We start from the raw sequence: 22,279 nt of genomic DNA, 5'->3' as shown, positions 1-22,279 counted from the left end.
GCAGTCTATAGCTTCTGCTTACCATGCGTATTTTAATGTCTCTCTCTCCCCACCTCTGTGTATGCATGCATGTGCGCGCATGCATGTGTGTGTGTGTGGTGTGTCTCCGAAATTTCGGTTGTGATTTTTTTTTTTGAGCATCATTTAAAAATAGAGGCAAAGGAGCATTTCACTCACAATTTATTGATTGTTTCATTCTGCTCTCTCAAGGTGCCCCCGTGAGACCTTCGGACCATGTTCTACGACCCGCTGTTCTACAGCCATCTCGAACTCAGAGCTGTCAAAAAGGAGGCACAACACTTGCGCCTGGTGCATCAAAAACCTGCGAAACTAAGGAAAATACCGAGCACAAGGTAAGAAAATCCCCAGTGATAGAAGTGACACTGGACCGTTCTTGGTAATCGTATAAAATGAAAGAGTGCTTCCCGGACCAGATTTTGTGGTTGCTGTCAGTCCCAAGTGGAAAAGCGGTGTAGCACGCAGTGGGAACTCGTGAGCATAGTAGGAAAGCCAGACTGATGATAGTATAAAACGCCGGGGAACGATGAGATGGGCAGGGCGCGGTAGTCAAGTAATGGGGGGGAGGTTGCGATTCTGCATATCCAGCGGTCCAACATTGCAGTGAAGCTTTCCCAACTTAGTTCACACCAGACACGTCTTCATGGAGAGCCGCAGCAAAGGTTCCACACACAGAATAACGGTGGGTGGGGTAGGGGACCGTAAGAGCTTCCAGAGACAGGTAAGAAGTCTCGCTTCTGAACGCTGAATCCCTGATCAGCAAGTTTTCCTAAAGTGAAAGTCTTTGTGTGGGGCATGCGGATGTGGGGCTCCAGAATATTCTGTGGCTGTGGCTGTGGCTCTGGCTGTGGTATTCAGGAGGAGTGGGACACAGCTTAGGTGGTTGGAATTTGGGTTCTTCCATCAGCCGTTTGTCTTCAAACACTTGAGGTTGTTCAACTGGTTTGGCTTTCCTAGAACACATTGACAGTAACACAGGAAGTGAAATATATCAGCCGTTTGGATGAAGGGAGAAATCAGACTGGAAGTAGTCTTGCCCAGAAATGACCTACAGTTATCCAAACCCAACACTCTATTTTCATCAGTGAAAAGAGGAACTTGAATGTGGTCAGCAGTTTCCAAGTTTGTTATGCTTCCAAACCCTCTTCTTTGTAAGATATGATTTTGTGAGGCCCATTGTGATTTTTATATTTATCTATATGACTACACTGTAGCTATCTTCAGACAGACCAAAAGAGGGCATCAGTTGCCATTACAGATCCGATGGTGGTAAGCCACCATGTGGTTGCTGGGAATTGAACTCAGGACCTCTGTAAGAGCAGTCAGTGCTCCTAACCAATGATCCATCTCTCCAGTCTCCAGCCCATTGTGATTTTTAATAATAATTTAATCAATTATACATGACAGTTCATGAGTAGTTTATAAGGTAAAACATAATCTTAATTTCAGATTAATTTAGATTTAAATTTTAATTAATTTTATGTTTAGATTACTAAAAGTTTTCATTAACTATACTTTTGTAATTGCTTTTGTCTAGTTAGGAATGCTAGGGAGAAAGGTGTTAAATTAGTCTTAAATTTTGTAAGAAAAATTTTGAAATATTACATACCATTTTGCTATAAGTATAGACCAAGTTTTTATTATGTTATTACATCCAAAGTACAGTGATATTTGTTCCTGGTCATGACTTCTTTAAACCTCAGCTGTGTGTGCATATGTATGTATGTGCATTTGCAGGCCAAAGAACTTCCTTGAGTGTCATCTGACAGGAGCCCTCAACCTTGCTTTTGAGACAGGGTCTCTCATTGGCCCAGAGTTTGACAATCAGGCTGCCTGGCCAGCAGCCCCAGAAATCTGCCTCCTTACTGCCCAGCCCTGGGCTTATAAATGTTTGCTACTGTACTTTCAGGGCACTGACCTTAGATTCTCAAGACTATAATTTATTATTTATTTCTTTTTTTTCTGCCTAAATTATAAAACAGAATTTGCAAATATTTCTTCATAATTTAAAGGTCCAATGAATAGGGATTATCCCCAGTTTCTGAGAGGCCAACTGGATCTGCCTATTACTGAGTTTTCTGTTTTAAGATGGTCTTTGGAATGCCATAGGCACATAATCTGTGAAATTCCATGGTTCCAACTTGACTAAATGGATACCATTTGTAGATACTTATGAAAATTATCCCTAAGTGAATTTTACAGACTCATTAGCTTATGTTCTTTATTGACATGTATCAAAACTTGATAAGCCATTGTCCACCCTGTTACTTTTTAGTAAAAATTTTCATGCCACCCATAATTGGACCAAAACAGGGCACCATTTACATAAAGAGTTTAATGAAAATATAAACTTTGTATCCTGGCTGGTCTTGTGTGTTAACTTGACAGAAGCTGGAGTCATCAGAGAGGAGAGGAGCCACAGTTGAGGAAATGCCTCCATGAGCTCCAGCTGTAACACATTTTCTCAATTAGTGATCAAGTGGGGAGGGCCCAGCCCATGGTGGGTGGCCCTATCCCTAGGCTGGTGGTCCTGGGTTCTGTAAGAGAGCAGGCTGAGCAAGCCATGAGAGTAAGCCAGTAAGCAGCATCCCTCAGTGGCTCTGCATCGGCTCCTGTCTCCAGGATCCTGCCATGTTTGCTTCCTGTCCTGACTTCCTTCAATGCAGGGCTATGATCTGGAAGGATAAGCCAAATAAACTGTAGTAAAATACATTAATATTGAGTGGCAATGTCACCCACCTCAATGGTTTATGTTCCCAAATAACACACACTCACACACACACACACACACACACACACACACACACACACACACACACACACACATGAGGCCTTTATAGTTTAATGTCTTAAGCAGCACAGTCACTGGGCAGCTGCCTAGCCTCCATGTTGTTAGAATCTACCTCCGCGATAACTAAGTCCGAGTTACTACATACTAACTTCTATGTTCCATCTTGGCTGCTCTTGAACCAACTGAGCAGCCCTCTGGGCCACATTCTCTTGGCCCCTTTACAGGTGACTCTGCTTCTCTGTCCTGTACACTCCTAAGACATGTTGCTCCCCCCTCTCCTCCTCTTCCTCTTCCTCCTCCTCCTTCTCCTCCTCTTCCTCCTCCTCCTCTTCTTCTTCCTCTTCCTCCTCTTCCTTCTCTTCCTCCTCCTCCCAAGCCTAGAAAACCTAAAACCCCTGCCTATGTCTCTCCTCCCAGCTATTGGCTGCTGATCTCTTCATTTACCAATCAACATTAATTGGGGACAGGTTCCCAAAAGCTATGCATAGATCTGCTGGCACAAACAACTTTGTATTCCAATTAACATTAGAATACAAGTAGCTACTCCCTAGTTTGATTTTTTGGTCAGGGTGTTTTTCGTCGCAGCAATAGAAGCCCTAACTAAGACACTTAGGTAACGCCACTTCTTATAGTCTTTAAAACGTTTCCTTTCGGTATTAGAGAACCAGTCGGTATGCTCTTCCTTAAGGAAGACTATTTCTCCTACTGTCGGCAGGCCTTAGGTGCCTGTAGTTCTTTGTGTAGGGTTGAGGCCCCCTTACTTCCTCTGCCCTGGTCCACTTTAGTGTAGTTATTACTGTCATATTCTTTCAGCTCATGTTTAGGCAGTCCTGTTGGTGACTTTATGGAATGCGCAGTCCCGAAAACAGACACGTAAGCAGCATTACACAGACTAAGCGTTTGTGTATTTAGGAATTTGCACATATACACACATGCATGCATGTAACATGAGTTAGTGAAAAGAGGAGACTATGAAAGAGCACGGGGAAATATATGGAAAGATTTGAAGAGAGGAAAGGAAATGGAGAAATGAAGTAACTATATTATGATCTCGAAAAGTTAAAGAAATATTTAAAAATTTTTCTCTTTACAAGGTTGAGGAATTGATTCAGTGGTAGAACACTTCTCCAGCAAGCACAAGGCCCTGAGTTTGATCATTAGCTCCTAAGGGAAATGCCTCTCATTTAGTGTACTCACAGCCTTTTCACGCACATAGAGCATCTTACTTTGCCTTTCATCCCTCCTCCCCTGCTGGCCCTCTTCCTTCTCTGAAATAGTGTCCCTAAACAGAGCTCTCTCTGCTTTCATATCACATATTTTTAAAAACTTGAATTCTGCAATGTCCATTTACTGTGTATAAATTAAGACAAATATACCTAAAACTATTTTACACAACAGAGAGTGAAAACTATCATTTAGACTGAGGGATAGGGGACGGTTACAAGGTTACCAGCATATACCCTAAACTTAGATAACCAAAGTACATGCTCTCCTGTAGACATTTGACAGCTTCCAAGTTCCCATCATAAGAGAGAAACATTAATACTTTTATCGATTGGTATAAAAATTCAAGCGAAACAGACTGAACTCACTCCGGCTCTGAAATCCCTCATTCCCACATTTATGGTAGTAATGTGGGCGTGCACCTTATGTAGATGCTCGAAACCAGTCTCAGCCGGCTCAGTTACCCACGGAAAATGTCAGGATGAAGAGATGGGCAGAGTTTCTGCTTACACTGGGGGCTGTGGTAGTGAAGCTCTTAGGATATTTTCAGGGATTAAATTGTCCTGAAAAGTACTTCTACTGATCCAGAATAATAATTAAGCCCAAGTAGGTAAAATATGTCCATGTGCTTTGTGAGTATTCAGAAAAACTTGTACTTAACGTCACTTCCATTTGGTTGTATGACTTGGGTGAGTTCTCTAAGCTCTATCCGTCGACTCCAACATACACTGTGGGTGGTAGAAGTACAGCGTACACAGAGCTGTGAAGCACCAGAGGTGAGGCGCATAAAGGGCTGGGGGTGCAGCTGGACACAGGAAACGTTTAACATGCGTGGCTGTAGACAGAGCAAGTCTAATGAGCATTCAGATGAGCTTCTTTCTTTTTTTCTCCTTTCTTTTTCCAGATTTCTGAAGTGGACTCTAGTTTACTAAGTGAAAATTTATCAAATGCCAGAAGTTCAGTCCAGATGTCTACTGATCCATGCATCTCAGAGACACCATCAGGGTAAAATAATCAATACAGCTCATGCGTTCCTTCTCTAAAGTGTTTGCGACTAGAAGGGTTTCAGATTATTATTTTTTTTTTTAGATTTTTGTGATATTTGGATGCACATATGGAAATTAATATCCTAGGGATGAGACCAACTTTAAGCATAAAATTCATACACACAGATTTACATACACCTCAGGCATGTAATCCGAAAGTGATTATACATAATACTTTTTAATGATTTTGACTCTGACCTATTATATGAGGCCAGGAATTATTTTGCTTATGATGTTATGTCATTGCTCAATATGGTTCAGATTTTGGAGAATTTTGCATTGCCGATTCTCTAAATAGAGATCTTCAATCTGATGAGAAAACCAAAATGTTTCCTTTCCCCGTTTGTTTTCTTTGACCATTTCAACTCTCCATACACTGTAATTTTCTGATATTGTATGAATAAATTGACAACATTCTTCTCGAAAGCATGTTTTTTATGTATTTGTCAGGGTTCTCTAGAATCACAGAACTTTATGCAATGTCTCTCTATAGTAACGGAATTTATTGTAACAACTTAGTCTGTAGTCCAAGGAAAGGAAAGTGCAAGAAGCTGGTAGCTAGTAGCTAGTAGCTGGTCAGTCCCACGAGGCTGGGTGTTTCAGCTGGTCTTCTATATAAGTTGGGATCCTGAAGAAGTAGGTTCCAACAGGTGTGCTAGCAAGTAAGTGCAAGCGAGCAAAGAAGAGAGAATCTTACTTCTTCCAATGTCCTTATGTAGGCCTCCAACAGAAGGTGTGGCCCAAATTAAAGGTGTGCACCACCACACCACCCTGGATCTGGAACTTGCTTTGTCCTAGGCTGACCTTGAACCCAGAGATCTGCTTGCCTCGGTCTCCTAGGATTAAAGGTGTGTACCACCTTGCCTGGGCCTAAGCTTTTCATGGCCACTTTGCTTCAAGATCTCCATGTCAAGATCTAGGTCAATAGCTTGTGATCTTCCAGCCTCACGATCTGGGTCACAGGTGTGTCCTCCATTCATGGATTGTAGTTCATTCCAGATGTAGTCAAGTTGACAACCAGGAACAGCCATCACATTTTATAAGAGTGTTAGCTTAGAGAGCTCTTCAGAATATCTAGCTCTTTCACTATCGTCGTCGTCGTCGTCGTCATCGTCGTCGTCGTCGTCGTCATCATCATCATCATCATCATCATCACCATCATATTGTATTGTATCAGCAGCAGCAGCAGCAGCAGCAGCAGCATCATATTGTATTGCCTTCATTATCTCATGGACTCAGGTCGGAATATTTCAAAAAGATATGACCAAGTTTCAGATACAATTTGTCTTGCTATTAATCTTCCTTTTTCCTTGATGTCCTTTCCCCTCTATCTAATCAGTTGTGGTGCTATGATTAATTGGCATTCATTGTGCTGATAAAAAGAGTGAGAAGTTAATATTAGTTAGTATTACTGGCGTTGATGGAAAGTTTTGCTGGAAAGGTCACTGGAACTGGCTGTGGACAAAATGCTGGCTCACATGAGTACGCGGAATCCAGGTAGAGAACGATGACGTCATAGGGATGCGCGGAGACCCTTCCGCACATCTGCCTACAAAGAGAGGGCTACACATTTGGCTTTTTTCATCGTGCAGAACAATTTTAATAGAAAACTAAATTTTCTTGGAGGAGGAGAAGTAAGACAACACACACTCAAGAATAATTGATGAGACACTGAAGAGCTTGGAGTGCTAGAAGCATCGGTGGCCACTTGGGATACCGGATACTGATTAGAGATGCCTGGAGCACAGCCAGACAGCGGCTGGGCAGCCCTCCAGCTGAACATGCAACCCACATCGTGAATGAGCTCATCCATACAGGCCGACTCCAATCTTGTCACAGTCGGCAACAATATTCTGAATATTACTCTTGGGAGTCTGTAGCTCATGTTTGTTTCTCCTCTACGTCTCCTTCACTTCATATGAATAAAGCAGTATGTTTATGTTGTCTGTAAACACATTAAACCACCTAATTATTTTGCCCGCTAAAGCTTAAAGTAGCCCCGTCCACAAATTCAAGAGACCAAACGCTCATTTCTTTTTCGTAGAGGCCATCCAAAGGAAGACGAGTGTTCTTTTACAAGCTGCAGCTCTGACTTCGTTTTTGGAGAAAACATGGTGGAAAGAGTTTTGGTAAGCTTTTGACAAACTACCTTAGGGGAACTGTTGTTCACATATCTGAAGAGCAAATTAATTAGCGTTCAGTTCAAGCCCACTTCTCAGTTCTGGGTTAAAAGTCACAATTTCTTTGTTTAACTCCAAAAGGCGCTGGGAAGCATGTCCCAGCTGTTTGAACAATAGCTATGAAACCCACAGAGCAGTGTTTGTTAACCTGCCTAAAGCTGCGACACTTTAATACAGTCCTTCGTGTTGTGCTGACCCCCAACCATAAAATTATTCTGCTTAATAACTGTAATTTTGCCACTGTTGTGAATTAAAATGTAAATATCTCGTATGCATATTGGTCCCTATGTAAAGGTCATTTGAAGCCCGATTCCCCAAAGGGGTCACCACCCATAGGTTAAGAAACCATGCCATAGGGTCCAACAGTTCTTTGACTTGTGTTAAGCCCAAAGTACCCTTGAAACTCTCAGAAACACGCAGCAGTTAAACTCAATTAGTAATGTTTTAATGTGGCATTTTCAGCAGCATTTTTTCTTTAAAAACCATTTGACTGCTTTATATGTTTATACTATGAACTTTAGCCATTCTCACACCTCTCTCCCACCCTCCTCTTCCTCTCTTTCCTGCTGGAGCTGTTCCCAAGTCTCCTGAGTTCATGTATTCCTTTCCTGTGGACCACTGAATTTAGAGTTCCTTGCCTGAGCATGAGAGAGAAGTACTGGAGTGAGGGCAACTTCTCAGTGGTTACATTACTGAATAAATGTCCCGTTTACAATAATGAGCCAATATGTTTTTAGTTTACTTTGAAAAGCATATATATATATATATATATATATATATATATATATATATATATATATATATAACCTTTTGCATTTGAAAAGAAAAGCCTGGGTACTTTACTTGTCTAGAAAATATACGTGTCAGGTGAAAACTCCGGTTCTTTTCTTGTTTGTTTGTTTCTTTTGTTTTGTTTTTCAAGACAGGGTCTCTCTGTGTAACAGCCCTGGCTGCCCTGGAACCTCGCTCTGTGGGCCAGGCTGGTCTCAAACTCACAGAACTCTGCCTGCCTCTGCTTCCTGCATGCTGGGATTAGAGGCTCGTGCGCACCATTGCCTGGATATTGCTATCATTCTTATATAATCCCCCAGCTGCTGGGCCTTGCTCAAAACTTTGGTTTCTAAGACAGCATCACTGAAAGCAAGGGGCAGCTTGTAGAGAAAAGCTGTAGCACACCTCCACACATCCATCCCTCACAGGGTTTTCCAGTCTTTACTTAAATTAAGGTGATGTCTGAGCTGGGCCTAAGGGGGCTTGTCTTGGGGCTACTTTAAATGAGTCAGGTTAATGAAGTGGCAGAGATTTTTATGATCAAAGAACATGGTAAGTATGTATGAAAATGTCACACCATCCCCAGGGGCTGGGGAGATGGCTCAGTGGGTATGAGCACTTGCTGAGGAAGTATGAGCATCTGTTTGAATCTTCAGGATCTGTGTGAAAACTAGCCTAGCTAATGGCAAGCTTCTCGTTTTACAAGGGAATACGGGAATCTCATGGGACTAACGCAGAGAGCAACAGAGGGGAACACCATTGACTTCCTCCTCTGTCCTCTGAACACCTGCACCCCACAGATGAGCACACTCACAGGTGCACCTGTACTACAAATGCATGATGTGCACACATGTGCACACATGTGCACACAGAATGCCACAGCAAAATGCATTATTTTGTAAATTAGCATATGCTAATAAAAATGAAAAGAAAAACATTCTCAAAGCTAGCCAATTCCAAGATTTTTAGGGCTTTCCTCTGTCAGTTGGGGTTTGGATCTTGCTTGTTGTAGATATAACTAGGATTGTCCTCAATCAAAAGATAGTTCTGTGGCCTTTTAGCTTAAAGTACCCTGCTGCCGTTCCCAAGAAGGCCATTTCTAACTGGTGGTGCTGGTCCATGCCTCTCGCCCTAGCACTGGCAGGCTGAGGTAGAAGGATAGATAGTCTGAGGCCAACCAGCGTTAAATAATGAGACTATCTCAAACAGACAGAAAATGGGGGGAGGAGGAGGAGGAGGAGGAGGAGGAGGAGGAGGAGGAGGAGGAGGAAGAGGAGGAGGAAGAATTCTATTAGTATCGGAGATACTGCTCACATCTTTGAATGAACCAAGCAAGCTTCAGATGAAAGTCCACTCAGTATTTAGGCAACTTGGTTCATTTTGCATTTTCTTTTTCCAGGTTTGAAGTCCACCTAAGTAGTTATGCAAAACTAAATCAGACTGCACTCTAGAGAGGCTTACAATGTAAGAAAGGAGACAGAGACACCTATGGGAACAAGCTACTACTGGGACCACAGAGGTTGGGTCTGAGTGAGCACTTGTCAGTATGTCACATGGATGTTTTGGATGTGGTTTATGAACGGACCAGAGTTTCCCATTCTCTCAAAGAGAATGTCCTAAGGATGCTGGAGCAGTCCAGAGAGTTTGTGTTTTTCCTCTAATTAACCTCGTGAACCCATAGCCTTGTGATATGGGGGTCAAGGTGCATTCCTGACTTGTTGGCTGACTGTGCTTTTTAAATTTGCCACTGATCTCTCTGAGCCTGAGCCGGCATTTCTATTTTCTAAAAGTGAAGGTGCTGACATCTCATCATCATCTAGTTTCAGGGACTACACTGATTTCCCGTTCAATAACATGGAAGAATCCCGAGTCCATAAAGGCAAGATTTAAAAGTGTACTTAGGTAGCACTGTTCCACATTCACTGTTCTGCAGGGGGTTACCCAGAGCTCTGATTGGCACAGTTGTTAATCTTTTGTCACAGCAGATATACAGTGTGTTGCAAGTGACTGTCGGTGGGCTGGGGAGATGTCGCCGTGGTAAAGCTGTTGCCATGAAGTCTGGTGACCTGAGCTTGATCTGAGGAACCCATACAGTGGAAGAAGAAAACCAGTTCCAGCAAGTTGCTCTCTGATCTTCACACATGTGCCTTGGCACTTGCAGGCCTAACACACACACACACACACACACACACACACACACACACACACAGGCTATTGACAAACACTGTTAGAGGAAAACTTAGGGTTCCTGTTCTCTGAAACATCTAGTGGAGTGTTCATTCCTGGAAATAGACAACAGTGGTGACTCTCTGGGACCCCTGAAAAACACTGTAAGAGAAGCCAATGGTGCTTTGGCCAGCCTGGTGGGACATAGAAGGACATCCCCCTGCTTCCTGCTACTCCAGCTTCTCTTATTCCCTAAAACCAGACCCATGTGGACAGGCTGGGATCAGTGGGTTCTCAAACCAATGCTTCACGACAGTTACCCAGTTCTCTGCGCAGAGGGAGCCTGGAAAAAAACCCAGTAGCTGTTTCTTGGGTGCTGAGTTGAGAAAGAAAATCTATCTTTTGGCTTACTGCAAATATCTAGGTCTAAGATTAAACAATGCATATTTTCCCCCACTTAGGGCACTCAAAAGCTTACCCAGCATCCACTTCAAAATCTTTCATATGCCAAGGAAAAATCATTCAAATCTCTTCTGAAGTTTCCTAATGCTGCTTCAAATTCAGGTAAGAACTGTTTCATTTATAAAGTATTTAACTTCAATGTCTCCTATTGTTTTTGTTGTTGTTGTTGTTTTTGTCTTGTGCTTATTTTTCAATGTGTATGAGTGCTTTATATGCATGATGTGTGTACCCAAAAAGACCAGACGAGGGCCTCAGATCCTTTGGGGCTGGTGTTATAATAGCCATCATGTGGGTGCTGGTAATAGAACAGCAGACAGCACTCTTAATCACTGAGTCATCTCTCCAGCCCCTTGTCTCTCTTTTTTTTTTTTTATTAACTTGAATATTTCTTATATACATTTCGAGTGTTATTCTTTTCCGGTTTCCGGCAAACATCCCCCTCCCCCTCCCTTCCTTATGGGTGTTCCTCCCCACCTCCCCCATTGCCGCCTCCCCCGACAGTCTAGTTCACTGGGGGTTCAGTCTTAGTAGGACCCAGGGCTTCCTTCCACTGGTGCTCTTACTAGGATATTCATTGCTACCTATGAGGTCAGAGTCCAGGGTCAGTCCATGTATAGTCTTTAGGTAGTGGCTTAGTCCCTGGAAGCTCTGGTTGGTTGGCATTGTTGTACATATGGGGTCTCGAGCCCTTCAAGCTCTTCCAGTTCTTTTCTGATTCCTTCAACGGGGGTCCTATTCTCAGTTCAGTGGTTTGCTGCTGGCATTCGCCTCTGTATTTGCTGTATTCTGGCTGTGTCTCTCAGGAGCGATCTACACTTCTGCACTTCTTGCTTCATCCATCTTGTCAGCCCTTGTCTCTTATTAAGTAAATGACATTTACTTAATGTCCACACAACTTAAAAGCCTATAATCCACTATTAAAATTGTTTTGGTAAGGATTAAAACATATAATAAACTTTAAAATTACCGACTTAATACTATGAGAAAGTAAATTAGGTGGCTTTAATCTCCTCAAATTTGACCTTTAAAATGTGAAGTAAGATATAACAAATTCTTTCCATGGCAGAGAAAACAGTCTTATATATTTTTCCTCCTGTATTTCTTTGAAGCAGAACCTATTAAAAACATATCCCTAATCGAATCAGCTGCTGCTTTTTCCTCCAAACCATCACAAAAATGCTTGCTTGAGAAGATCGATGTCATAACAGGAGAAGAAACAGAACATAATGTGTTAAAGGTTTGTATGCTACGTATTGCTTTTCCTCGTCTTATGTCGACTAAAGCTAGCATCAGCAGAGACATCAAAAATAGCTAGGAATAGATAGAGATGGTTTCGTGATGACTAAGTTGCTTGAATAAAAACTGAGGCTTGTAAACACCACTAAGATGCTGTAATCTTCTCTGTGTGTGCATGTGCATGCATGTGTTCATGTTTGTGTTTGTGTGTGTGTGTTTGTTTGTGCATACATGTGCATGCATGTGTTTGCATGTGTGTGTGTGTTTGCATGTGTGTGTGTGTGTGTGTGTGTGTGTGTGTGTAGGTTTACAACCACTCACTCTAGTCCTCTAAAAACAAAGAGGCAGGGATCCTAACTTTAGAATCCTTTTGCTTCAGCTTCCTGGGTTCAGGTTACACAGTGGGCTAGGATCCCACTTCATATTTCCCTTGTCTGTTCTCACAACTGTGGCATTACTATGAGCGAGTCTAATACTGAACGGTGACTTGATTCAAGTTTGTTAAAGTGTAGACTTTTGTATAAATCAAGAACCTCCCAGGCATACCACAGTATCTGATTCGGTGCTGAATGCTGTCAGGGTAGTTACTATAACCTGTTTGTTTAAAGGCACTAACCCCCCTTTACCCTTCTCCATTTTCTCCCACACTATCCACTCCCTGTCCTTTCCACTGCGACCCAAGGATACTTTCAGTCTAAGGAAGCACATCTCAAGGTATAGTTCTAGCCTAACTGAAGTAACTACTAGGGCGCCCATCGCTGGTGCACTTTTCATCTGGATGTACTGATGACGTCATAGGCATGGGAATAGTTGAGACCTGGCAACCACTGAGTCACCACAAGGGAACCTGTGGTCATATCACATCATATAGCTCTCCATGTCTGTGTGCTGTGTTTGAAACATGTTAGCATGCAAATCACTCCATAATTCATTTCTTTCAAAAAGCATTATGTGGCCAAAATAATAACAAGTTTAACGCAGTTGTTGGCATATAGAGACATATTAGATAAGAAAGTAGCAAGTATGCAAGGTATCCTACAGTTTTATAAAAAGACGTATGTATGTATGTATGTATGTATGTATGTATGTATGTATGTAATACAACAGTCGCTGCTACTTACAGTAGTGGAAGAGGAGACCCAGAGTTGGTAACTGTTTCATTCCTGTTTTATGATTTTGCAGTTTGAACTATTTAGAAATTGCATGTTCTAGAAAGTTAAGTAAATCTCAACATCTAGATTATTTATTATTAACAGAATAATTTAGTACAAGATAAACCAGGTATAATAGTGTCAGGGCACAAGAAAAATTTAATCTGGAAAAATTTAACATATTGGACATTTATAAAAACTGTCATTTAGGTCAACTGCAAGATCTTTGTATTCAACAAAGCCACACAGTCCTGGAGTGAAAGAGGCCAAGGGATTTTGAGACTGAACGACACAGCCGGCAGTGAGTGCGGGACGCTGCAGTCAAGACTGAGTAAGGGACAGTTTGTAAGCCATGCTTTCTCAGGGCAAATCGTCTCATGTGGGTGCAACTGCTTTCCGTCGATGTGTTGTAAGACACAGCGATAGGTCCGAGGATGGACTACAGTTTGTCTAATGTGCTAGAGCTCCCTTGTCAGGCAGCATGAGTCCCAGTTTTCATTCCACCACTGACTAGCGACCCCAAAGAAGTGGCGTTGACCTTACGAATTCAGAGTGTGAATAACTTAGTCTGTGGCTTCTTCCGTGTCTGTGAGACTTACGGAGACACTGCAATTCAAATCTTTTGGAGCTACTGTGGACGTGTGATGAGGGGCTGTGGCTGTGTGGAAAGCACCTGTGTCAAAGCTAAGCAGCCGCACACCTGAGCGGTGGTCCCGTTGGTATTGGAAGGGGCGTAAAGCAAACAGCTTTGCAAGGCTGGGGGAAAGACGTACCTGACACATCATGGACCATTGGCATCCTGACACAGTGTGGAGATGGGGTGAAGGGTCGGTTTCTGTGGAACTAAGTGTGTGATGTTTAGTCCTGTAGCATGTGGGTGGACAGAGGCTGGGGAAAGACTGTATATGTCTTACATCCAAAGGGCACCACTGGGCTTTGTTCTGAGGCCCCAATTGCAAGTGAGCATGGGCAGAGGCTGGTGGGTTTTCTTGTCAGTCAATTCTGAGAAGTTAAAGTTTGGAAGGAAACGACAAGTAGAATCTGGACCTGTGCACGCATGAGGATTTGTCGCATTCCAAATGTCAAGCTCGAAGAATGGGAAGGAATAGAATTCAGATCAAAAGAACGGGAACCGGGGTCTTCAACCTTGTAATGGTTGCTGAGTAACGCAACTAAGTGACATTTGCCAGGCAGTACTGGCTGTTGTCTACTCTGGTTTATTTCTACCACTTGCCAGAAACAAACAAACAAACAACAAATAAACAAACAAAAAAAAACCAACCAAACATCTTGTTGTTGGTGGTGATGTTGTTATGTGGGTAGTGTGGTTCACTATTGGAAGCAGAAAATAAATCAACCAAAGAATAGATAAGACCATTTTAGGGCCTGCCTTCTAGAACAATCTGCTAACAATGCGTTCTGTGGGTGTCAGTCTCTGTACACTTCTATGTCACTGTCCAATTTGTAGTTTATGGTGCTAGGTTGATCTGGCCTTTTCTACACAGTATTCCATGACCATCTTCCCACATGAGTATCTCTTCTCAGTATTTTTTTAAAGTTTTATTTATTTATCTGTCTCTTCATTCATTCATTCATTCATTCACTTCTTTATTTATTCAGTGTGGATTGGTGTTTTACCTGCATGCGTGTCTCTGTGTGAGTGTAGGATCCACCGGAACTGGAGTGACAGACAGTTGTGAGTTGCCACGTGGGTGCTGGGAATCGAACACTTGTCCTCTGGAAGAGCAGACAGCACTCCTAACTGCTGAGCCATCTCCAGCCCCTCTCCTTGGTACTGTCAATGGATTTGTAGTTTTCTCTCTAATGGCTGAGCTGTAAGTTATCTGATTGAATGTTTTGACACTTAAAACGTTTTGACTCTGATTTTCTTTTCATCATAAACATTTCTCAGATAATCTTCACATCACCAGATCTTAAAAGAAGCACCTCAAATTTAATAATTTAAACATTCTAGAGAAAATACAATTCTAACACTGAAACTAAAGTAGGTAAACAAATAAACTTTCCCTGACTTAAGGCCCAATTTGAAAACCAAGTTTTAATTTAGTTGAATTACCACTCACTAGTGAAAACGTGGCTTGAGAAACAGTTATAGGATTATCTTTTCCTTCAAACAATCTTTATTTAAGGTTAAGAGACTGTGAACCCCGATCTGACTTGCTCTTCTTCCTCTCACAGTCATGCGCAACCAAGGCAGCCTGAGGCTGGTTCTCAATAGCAGACTCTGGGCTCAGATGAAGACTCAAAGAGCAAATCATAAAAGCTTGCGGATAACCGCGACTGATTTAGAAGACGACCGCATAAAGATATTCTTAATTCAGGTAAGTTATAAATCTCAGTGATGATTGGTTGTCCTGCTAATATAATAATTAGCCTGTTGCAGTCCCTAATTCATTTTCCTTATGGTAATTTGCATGGCTGGCAAAGAAATCAGCCACTCATTATGGCTACTGACAGTCTAATACGTCCTAATGTCTATTCATCTTGACACCAAAGTCAAAATTCTTCAGTTGGCCCTTATTCTAAGACACCTGGATGTCTTTTCCTATCATTTCCTTTACTGTTAAAATTATGTTAACAAGCATCTATGCTTCCAAGTCACTACATTGTAAGAAGTGGCCCCTTGGAGGTGGAAACCTGTCACTCGCCCAGAGAAGGGAGGCTTGTGATCACAGACCAGGAGCCAGCGAGGAGTGGGAGAGCACAGGACAGCACATTACTGCCAGGCCGACGGCAGATTCCAATTCTGGACATGAGTGAATCTCCAGGGTAACGGGATAGAAGCACAGTTGAGCTGTTCCCTGCGGCAGGAATGCCTGACCTCAAATACAAGCTACAGATCCAAGAGAGCTGCCAAGAACAAGGCCGTCTTCCCCCACCCCCAACTTCCAACCTCTAGCTGAGTTTTCCCCATAGCCTGAGACTGGGAAGACTTGAAAATATAGATTACCCAAATGATACCAGAGTAGGTGGTGATCTAACCGGTTAGGCTTCCACTAAACAATGGAGAAAAAAATGGTATGCGATAATACCAAGAAAGAGAATGAGATAATGACTCCTGTTTATCACAGAAGTCATCAGACTCCTGCCCAGTGGTTTTCGGTGGGTAAAGCATTGTAGCGGGAACTGAAACTGACTCTACCCACCCTCACCACAGCGCCACCCAATGCTTGACCCACGCTGGCTTTTAAAACTGCGGCACATTCACAGGAGATAAACAAACCAAACACAATAAAAATCATTTTTTTTTGTGATCACTATCAACATTTTAGTATTCTATCAATAGGCTAAGCATCCTTGATCTAAAACATTGGAATCCAGAATGCTCCCAACTCCAACATTTCTGAACCTCAACATGGAAGTTTCCACACCTGACCTTGTGTGTCAAAGGCACACAAACAAGGCACACTAAAATATTGTAGAAAATTTCCTACAAGTTATGTATGCAAGGTGTGTATGGCTGTAAATACATTCTATGGTTAGTCTTGGGCTCCATCCACAAAATAATCTCATCATGTATGTGTAAAATGTATATTATAAAATCAGGAGAAAACCAGATACATACATATCCATACCTATGTGCCACATTGCACTAATTGTGTGACCTCCAGACAAGCTATTCAACATTCAATAAACTGACTAACTTACATGGGGGATGGAGGGAACAAAAGTATACTTTATAAAGCTGCTGAGATCAAACAGCTAAAATGACTACAAAATCCTAATTTTTCTTACTCGAAGTGAGGGTTTTAATGCCATAACTTAGACAAGACTTTATTTTTTTCAGTCACAATTTTTTTCATTCATAAAGGGAAGAGGGAGTATCTATCTGTATTCCTTGTTTTCGCTAATGTAAATGGGATAAGAACACAACGGCTAGTGCTGCGCCAATATCAAAGGGCTACTGCCTTCATTTTCTATTAATGACAACCAAAAATGAGCTTCAGGAGGTTTTTGAGAAGTATGATGTCTGAAGATGTCACCCGTTCCTCCGGAGCCCGGCTTCTCCACAAAGCCATGTGCGTGGGGTGGGTGAAGTGCTGGAAAGAGTCCTTAAACGTACAGTGGTCTGCAGCGTAAGGCAGCAGAGGAAGAACTAACTTCAAGACTTAAATTCAAACAGGATTCTTAAGTGACAAAGCTGTATTTTCTCAATTTTAAATGTATGGATTGAGACCTCATCGCTTTACTCACGTTGGGATACAATGTGGTGTAAAACAAATCCACTTCACTTTTTTTTTTTGGGCTGTTGGTATTTATTTGCCTTCCAGATTTATGAACAGAATTCCTTCCTTTATAAACAGTGAGAGATCAAAACGATCTAAGCATGGCTGTATTTATTCATTATTCACAGTCTTAACAACTTAATTTTTCTCTTGAAGGCTAGTGCCAAAGACATAGGCTTTCTGTATGCAGCAATACACCACCGTCTCGTTGCCCTTCGAAGCCTCGGTCAGCAGGGTGATGGTGGTCCAGCCGGAAGCCAGGCGGATACAATTCTGCCGCAGGTCAGCGGCGGGAGCTGTGATGAGGATGAGGATGACATCACACAAGTCACTAAAACTGGACCAGGTAAATAATTCTTGCTTCCTTGGGTCAAAGTCTAAGAGCAACCTAGCAAGCACAGGCCAGTGTATTGAAGAGGCCCTTCGGCTGTTTTGAGTGAGTGGTGGTTGGAGCCTGGTTGTTTGAATGCAGGAGTGGATTGGAAAAAAAATCTGTCTTTTAAGAGTGATCTTCAAGTCAGTATCTACATTTGCCTATCAATTCCAGAAAAGACTGTTTTCACAATTGAACGTAGTACATTGCTGCCTTGAAAGTAACCACTACGCATACTCATTACGCATGGTCCAGTCAATGGCTTAGCTGGAGGAATTAGTGTATGCAATTGGGATCCAGTAAATCTAGTTAAGTCCTGAAAATCCTATTTGTTCCTTTTTTGGAATTTGATTGATTAGAGAAACACCTAAATTGTGTAAGTATTATTATCTGCAAGGTCCTTCTTTGACTAGGGCAAAAAAAGACGACTATTTAAACCTGGGTGAGAATTTACTAAGGCTGAAACTGAATCAGGAGTAAACAGGTTTTCAGAGTTGACTGTTTGTCCTGATGTGTGTGTTTAAAAGTACTATACATCATTGTTGGTGGGGGGCAGTGCCAAAGACCCCATAAGTGCTGCTCTGTTCTATGGCTGTAGCTAATCTAACAGTCATGCAGTCATTTTCAGTGACAATTTCACTTACACTGAGTTCCATCTATTGGGACTTAACAACATCAAATGATAATGCAATGAGCGTTCCCAACTTTCAATCATTTTAAAACTTTAAAGCTGCTTTAATTATACATTATTTTAAAAATTGTCAAAGAACATATAAAACAGGATGAAAGACTTTAATATTAAAATTATAATTAAAAGGAAAATTCTATCATAGGTGCAGATTAGGATCACATGTTGCTTGATTTAGTAAGCCAGAGAATTACAGGAGTATGATTTTCTACTTTAAACAAACCTATTGAGCAGGGGGTTTATGATTCTCCAAATTCTATAGAAGGGATAAGTAAATTGTCTTTTATATGTTTATATTGTCCACAATACAATGAAGTCTATTAGAAATGTCAACTTGAAATAGAGAGGAGACCACAAAATTTAATCAATGAGATGCAGTCCTGAAACTTTCACTTTTGGGAGGGGTTGATATGCAACTTTCTTACTGCTAAATCAATGGAAACAGTATAAGGCAGCTGTCAATCACCAGACCCTTTCCTCTGCTGTTGTTTCCCCCTTGCCAATCTCTTCTTCAGGATGTCTCCCAAGAATGTTACAGGAGCTATGAAATGTATGTTTGCCTATGAATTAAGTAACATTTTCCTTGTCAGAAAATGTCATCTTTAAGATTATTAGTAACATTGTTGGTGAGATGGCTCAGCCTGCAAAGCTTGTGTCAGACAAGCCTGACAATTGGAGTTTGAGCCCTGGAACATATGTGAAGTGGGAAGGAGAGAACCAACGTCACTAAGTTATCCTCTGGTCTCTGTACATATGCCTTGCACACGTGTGCTCCCCCATCACACAAACACAAAATGATGATGATGATGATAAAGATGATGATGATGGTGATGATGATGATAAAGATGATGATGATGATACTAAATCCAAAAGCTTGAAAGAAGAGCACACCAACTACATTTGCTATAGGGTGGAAGTAAAATTTATTAGCAATATTTTCTAATGTTAATTATAAAAACATTTTTATCTTTCATTTCTTTATCACTAAGCTACTTATGTTTATCTGCATTTGATATTAAGTCCAAATATAATACTGTGTAATAAGATATTTTAAATTTATCACAGATCCTTCAAGGTGGAACCACAGACAGTCAATTGTCTGTTCGTAAGCCTTCTCTGCTAAAAACGTGACATCTACAGAAAGAGTAGCCACTCCACTGAAACGCCAGACCGTCCTGAGAAGACTCTACTCCTACCTTAAAGTGTTTTTTTTTAATTAAAGAAACAAATACAATTATTGTAATTAAAAGTTTTATGTTTTACATTTTCATTATTGTGGACAGAATTTAAGAAATGAACTTCAGAATTTATCCTTTTGTGGATTACTCTAGAATAGGATTTGATAACTAATTTGGACTATTCATCATATTGATGGATATATTAATTAAAAGTACAAATGTTGGCTTTGATAAACCTTTGATAAATATCTAAAGTATTTATTTTAAGCCATACATTGTCTGGCTATAGAACAAATATTTTACTAAATTTATAGTCATCTCTTTAAAAAAATATAATTGCAAGGCATTTCATTAAATCATGTGAAATGTATATTTTCACTTATACTTTGAATACATACATTCAAGTAAGAATTCTTTTATAAGAGTGTCCATTTGAGGACTTTTATCCATTGCATCTTACGTATTTGACTCAAAGTCAGCTCACAAGAGTTGATGAATAATGGAACAAAATGTAATGTATTACATATGTGTCACAAATATACAGAAGGCAAATATCAATGTGCTTTATTTATGTGATGGTCTTAATAGTCTAGTCAGTGTAAGGCTATGCAGAAGCCATTTTATAACAAATGTATTGTATATGGCCAAATGAGTATCTCAACTTCCATCATTGTCATATGATTTCAATGATTTTACAGATGTTTTATGCCTTTTCCATTTAGAGATTCTTTATGAATCATGCATGAAAGATCCATGTCAGAATTTAGCCATATTCTATTTTATTAGTAGCCCTAAACTATCTCATTACAGAATAAAGATTCAAGATCCTAAATTGTTTTGAATGTGTGCTGAACCTTGATACCCTTGTAATAAGGGCGAAACTGTACAAACTGCTATGTCGAAGAAAATATCCTTTGGAAACATACATGTGAAAATATATTTTAGAAGTTGGCAGTGCTTTACTGCCTCCATACAGCCAAGTATCCGCGTATGCATATTTGTTAACCAAATCTCAGCTCAAATCTGAAGGTTAGCATACAACGCCTGGACAAGGTCTTTTAGAGTGGGATTGAATTGATATGTTCAGAAGAAGAGAGAAAAGGTATAGAGAAGAGAGAAAGACTTACCATCAGGGGAAGGAGTAAACGCAGATAATTAAAATTCTGTCTCCCCCACTCTGTGGTAGAAAGAAATCAGATACTTCTTACTAGAAACATAATCAGGGAGGCCTTTGAAGAAGATAAAGTATTGGCTCACCTGTAGGATGTTAGCTTTGTGATTGTTAAAGTGAAGCAGAGAACAGAGACCTTTATCTCTTGGCATGTTTCTTCTTGTTACCACACTGGAATGGAAACGAAGTCATTTTTGTCTGTGTGTGTTCCAAATATTTTAATATAAGTTGAATCGACTGAATTTCTTTGGTCTTCCACACAGATGGCAAGTGAGAAACAGACTTACTTGTAACCTATGCAGAAATGCCAGGAGGTGCCCGAGTAGGTTAGAATGTCAGCAAGGCAGAGAGACAGTGCAAACCTCAGGGTCGTGAAACAGTGACACAGAGCAGAGACACAACATACGGTGCAAGAGTCCTCCATCTTGATTAGAAGAAACATTTTCTAGTTTTTCTTTACCTTGTATTTTCATCTAGCCTTACCCTGCCACCACTTTTTGTGTTTTCTACTTTCCTTGTCTCCTTTCAGTGTGAAGCAATCAATTATACAATAATATTCACTCTCATAAGTTATTCAGACAGGTGAGTGTGTATCTTACACTCTGGATTTCCATATAAGCTGTTTTTTTAATTAAAATCTGATTAACTAATCTCCAAATATATTACATATGTATCTAATTTTATATTGAATTATGTATCTTATATAAAGAAAATCTAAATATTGCCTTTCAATAGTATTTGCCTTTCAATAGTTGTTTAGCATAATTATGATCATTAAAAATGTTTCCTGTTACAAAAGATTATTTTACATCCTTTTTGTTGCCGTGATAAAGTATCAGAACCAAGGATACTTACAGAAGGAAGACTTGGTTTGAGGTCAGAGTTCCAGAGAAAGAATACATAGTGGTGGGGAAGCCTTGCAGTATGCAGGCAGTAAGGAAGCTAAGAGTTCACATCTGCAGCCACACACAGAAGCCAGAGTGGACTGGAAGAGGGACCAGGCTATAAACCTTCAAAGCCCAATGCCAGTGACATACTTCCTAAAACGTATCCCAGTGTCACCAACCAGAGCTAAGTGTTCGCATATTTGAACCTATGGGGGGCATTTCTCAAACCACCACTCACATTTTTTATAGCCAGAGATGCCCTTCAACCACAGGGAAAATAACTATCCAAGTTCTAGACTATATGACTATTGTGAAGAAGCGGTGTGCATCTCTCAGAGTTACATGTGCACGAGTGTGCACAAACTGGGAAGAGTACATTTAAGACCTGGAAACCTCCAAACCTCAGATTATCAGTGACAGACAGTGTGTTCAGAAAATGTTAGGAACAGTAATGTCAGCTTAAGGTATGGCTATCATTTATTGCATGGATCGTTCATTAGAAAACCACATTGGCTTTGCAATATTGTACCAGTGGTATTAGAGTTTGAAGTCTGGTATCTTTAAAATTTTCCTTTTTGTCAGGTATGTGAAACTGATACCCTGTCAAAGGAGTTCCAGGAGTTTTGTGCTTTTGCATTAATCAGATCATACTTACAGAATATACTCTACTATACTGATTAATTTTTTAAA

General features: G+C 40.8%; 1 protein-coding gene across 1 annotated transcript in view; it reads left to right on the top strand.

Moving 5' to 3' along the window:
- Ranbp3l (RAN binding protein 3 like) overlaps positions 1-20,504 on the top strand; it is a 46,994-nt gene extending 26,490 nt beyond the window's left edge. The window contains exons 10-18 of the mRNA XM_032897028.1: positions 211-353; positions 4,938-5,038; positions 7,124-7,208; positions 10,658-10,760; positions 11,771-11,895; positions 13,256-13,376; positions 15,245-15,387; positions 17,449-17,638; positions 19,419-20,504. Of these exons, the coding sequence (XP_032752919.1) occupies positions 211-353; positions 4,938-5,038; positions 7,124-7,208; positions 10,658-10,760; positions 11,771-11,895; positions 13,256-13,376; positions 15,245-15,387; positions 17,449-17,638; positions 19,419-19,462 (1,055 nt within the window). The 3' untranslated portion in view covers positions 19,463-20,504. The remainder of the gene's footprint in view (positions 1-210; positions 354-4,937; positions 5,039-7,123; positions 7,209-10,657; positions 10,761-11,770; positions 11,896-13,255; positions 13,377-15,244; positions 15,388-17,448; positions 17,639-19,418) is intronic.
- The last annotated feature ends 1,775 nt before the right edge of the window (positions 20,505-22,279 follow it).

This window comes from Rattus rattus, chromosome 3 (assembly GCF_011064425.1).
Source record: "Rattus rattus isolate New Zealand chromosome 3, Rrattus_CSIRO_v1, whole genome shotgun sequence".
Taxonomy (NCBI): Eukaryota; Metazoa; Chordata; class Mammalia; order Rodentia; family Muridae; genus Rattus; species Rattus rattus.
The sequence above is the reverse complement of the archived record's forward strand: the minus strand, read 5'-3'. Positions and strand labels throughout refer to the sequence as shown.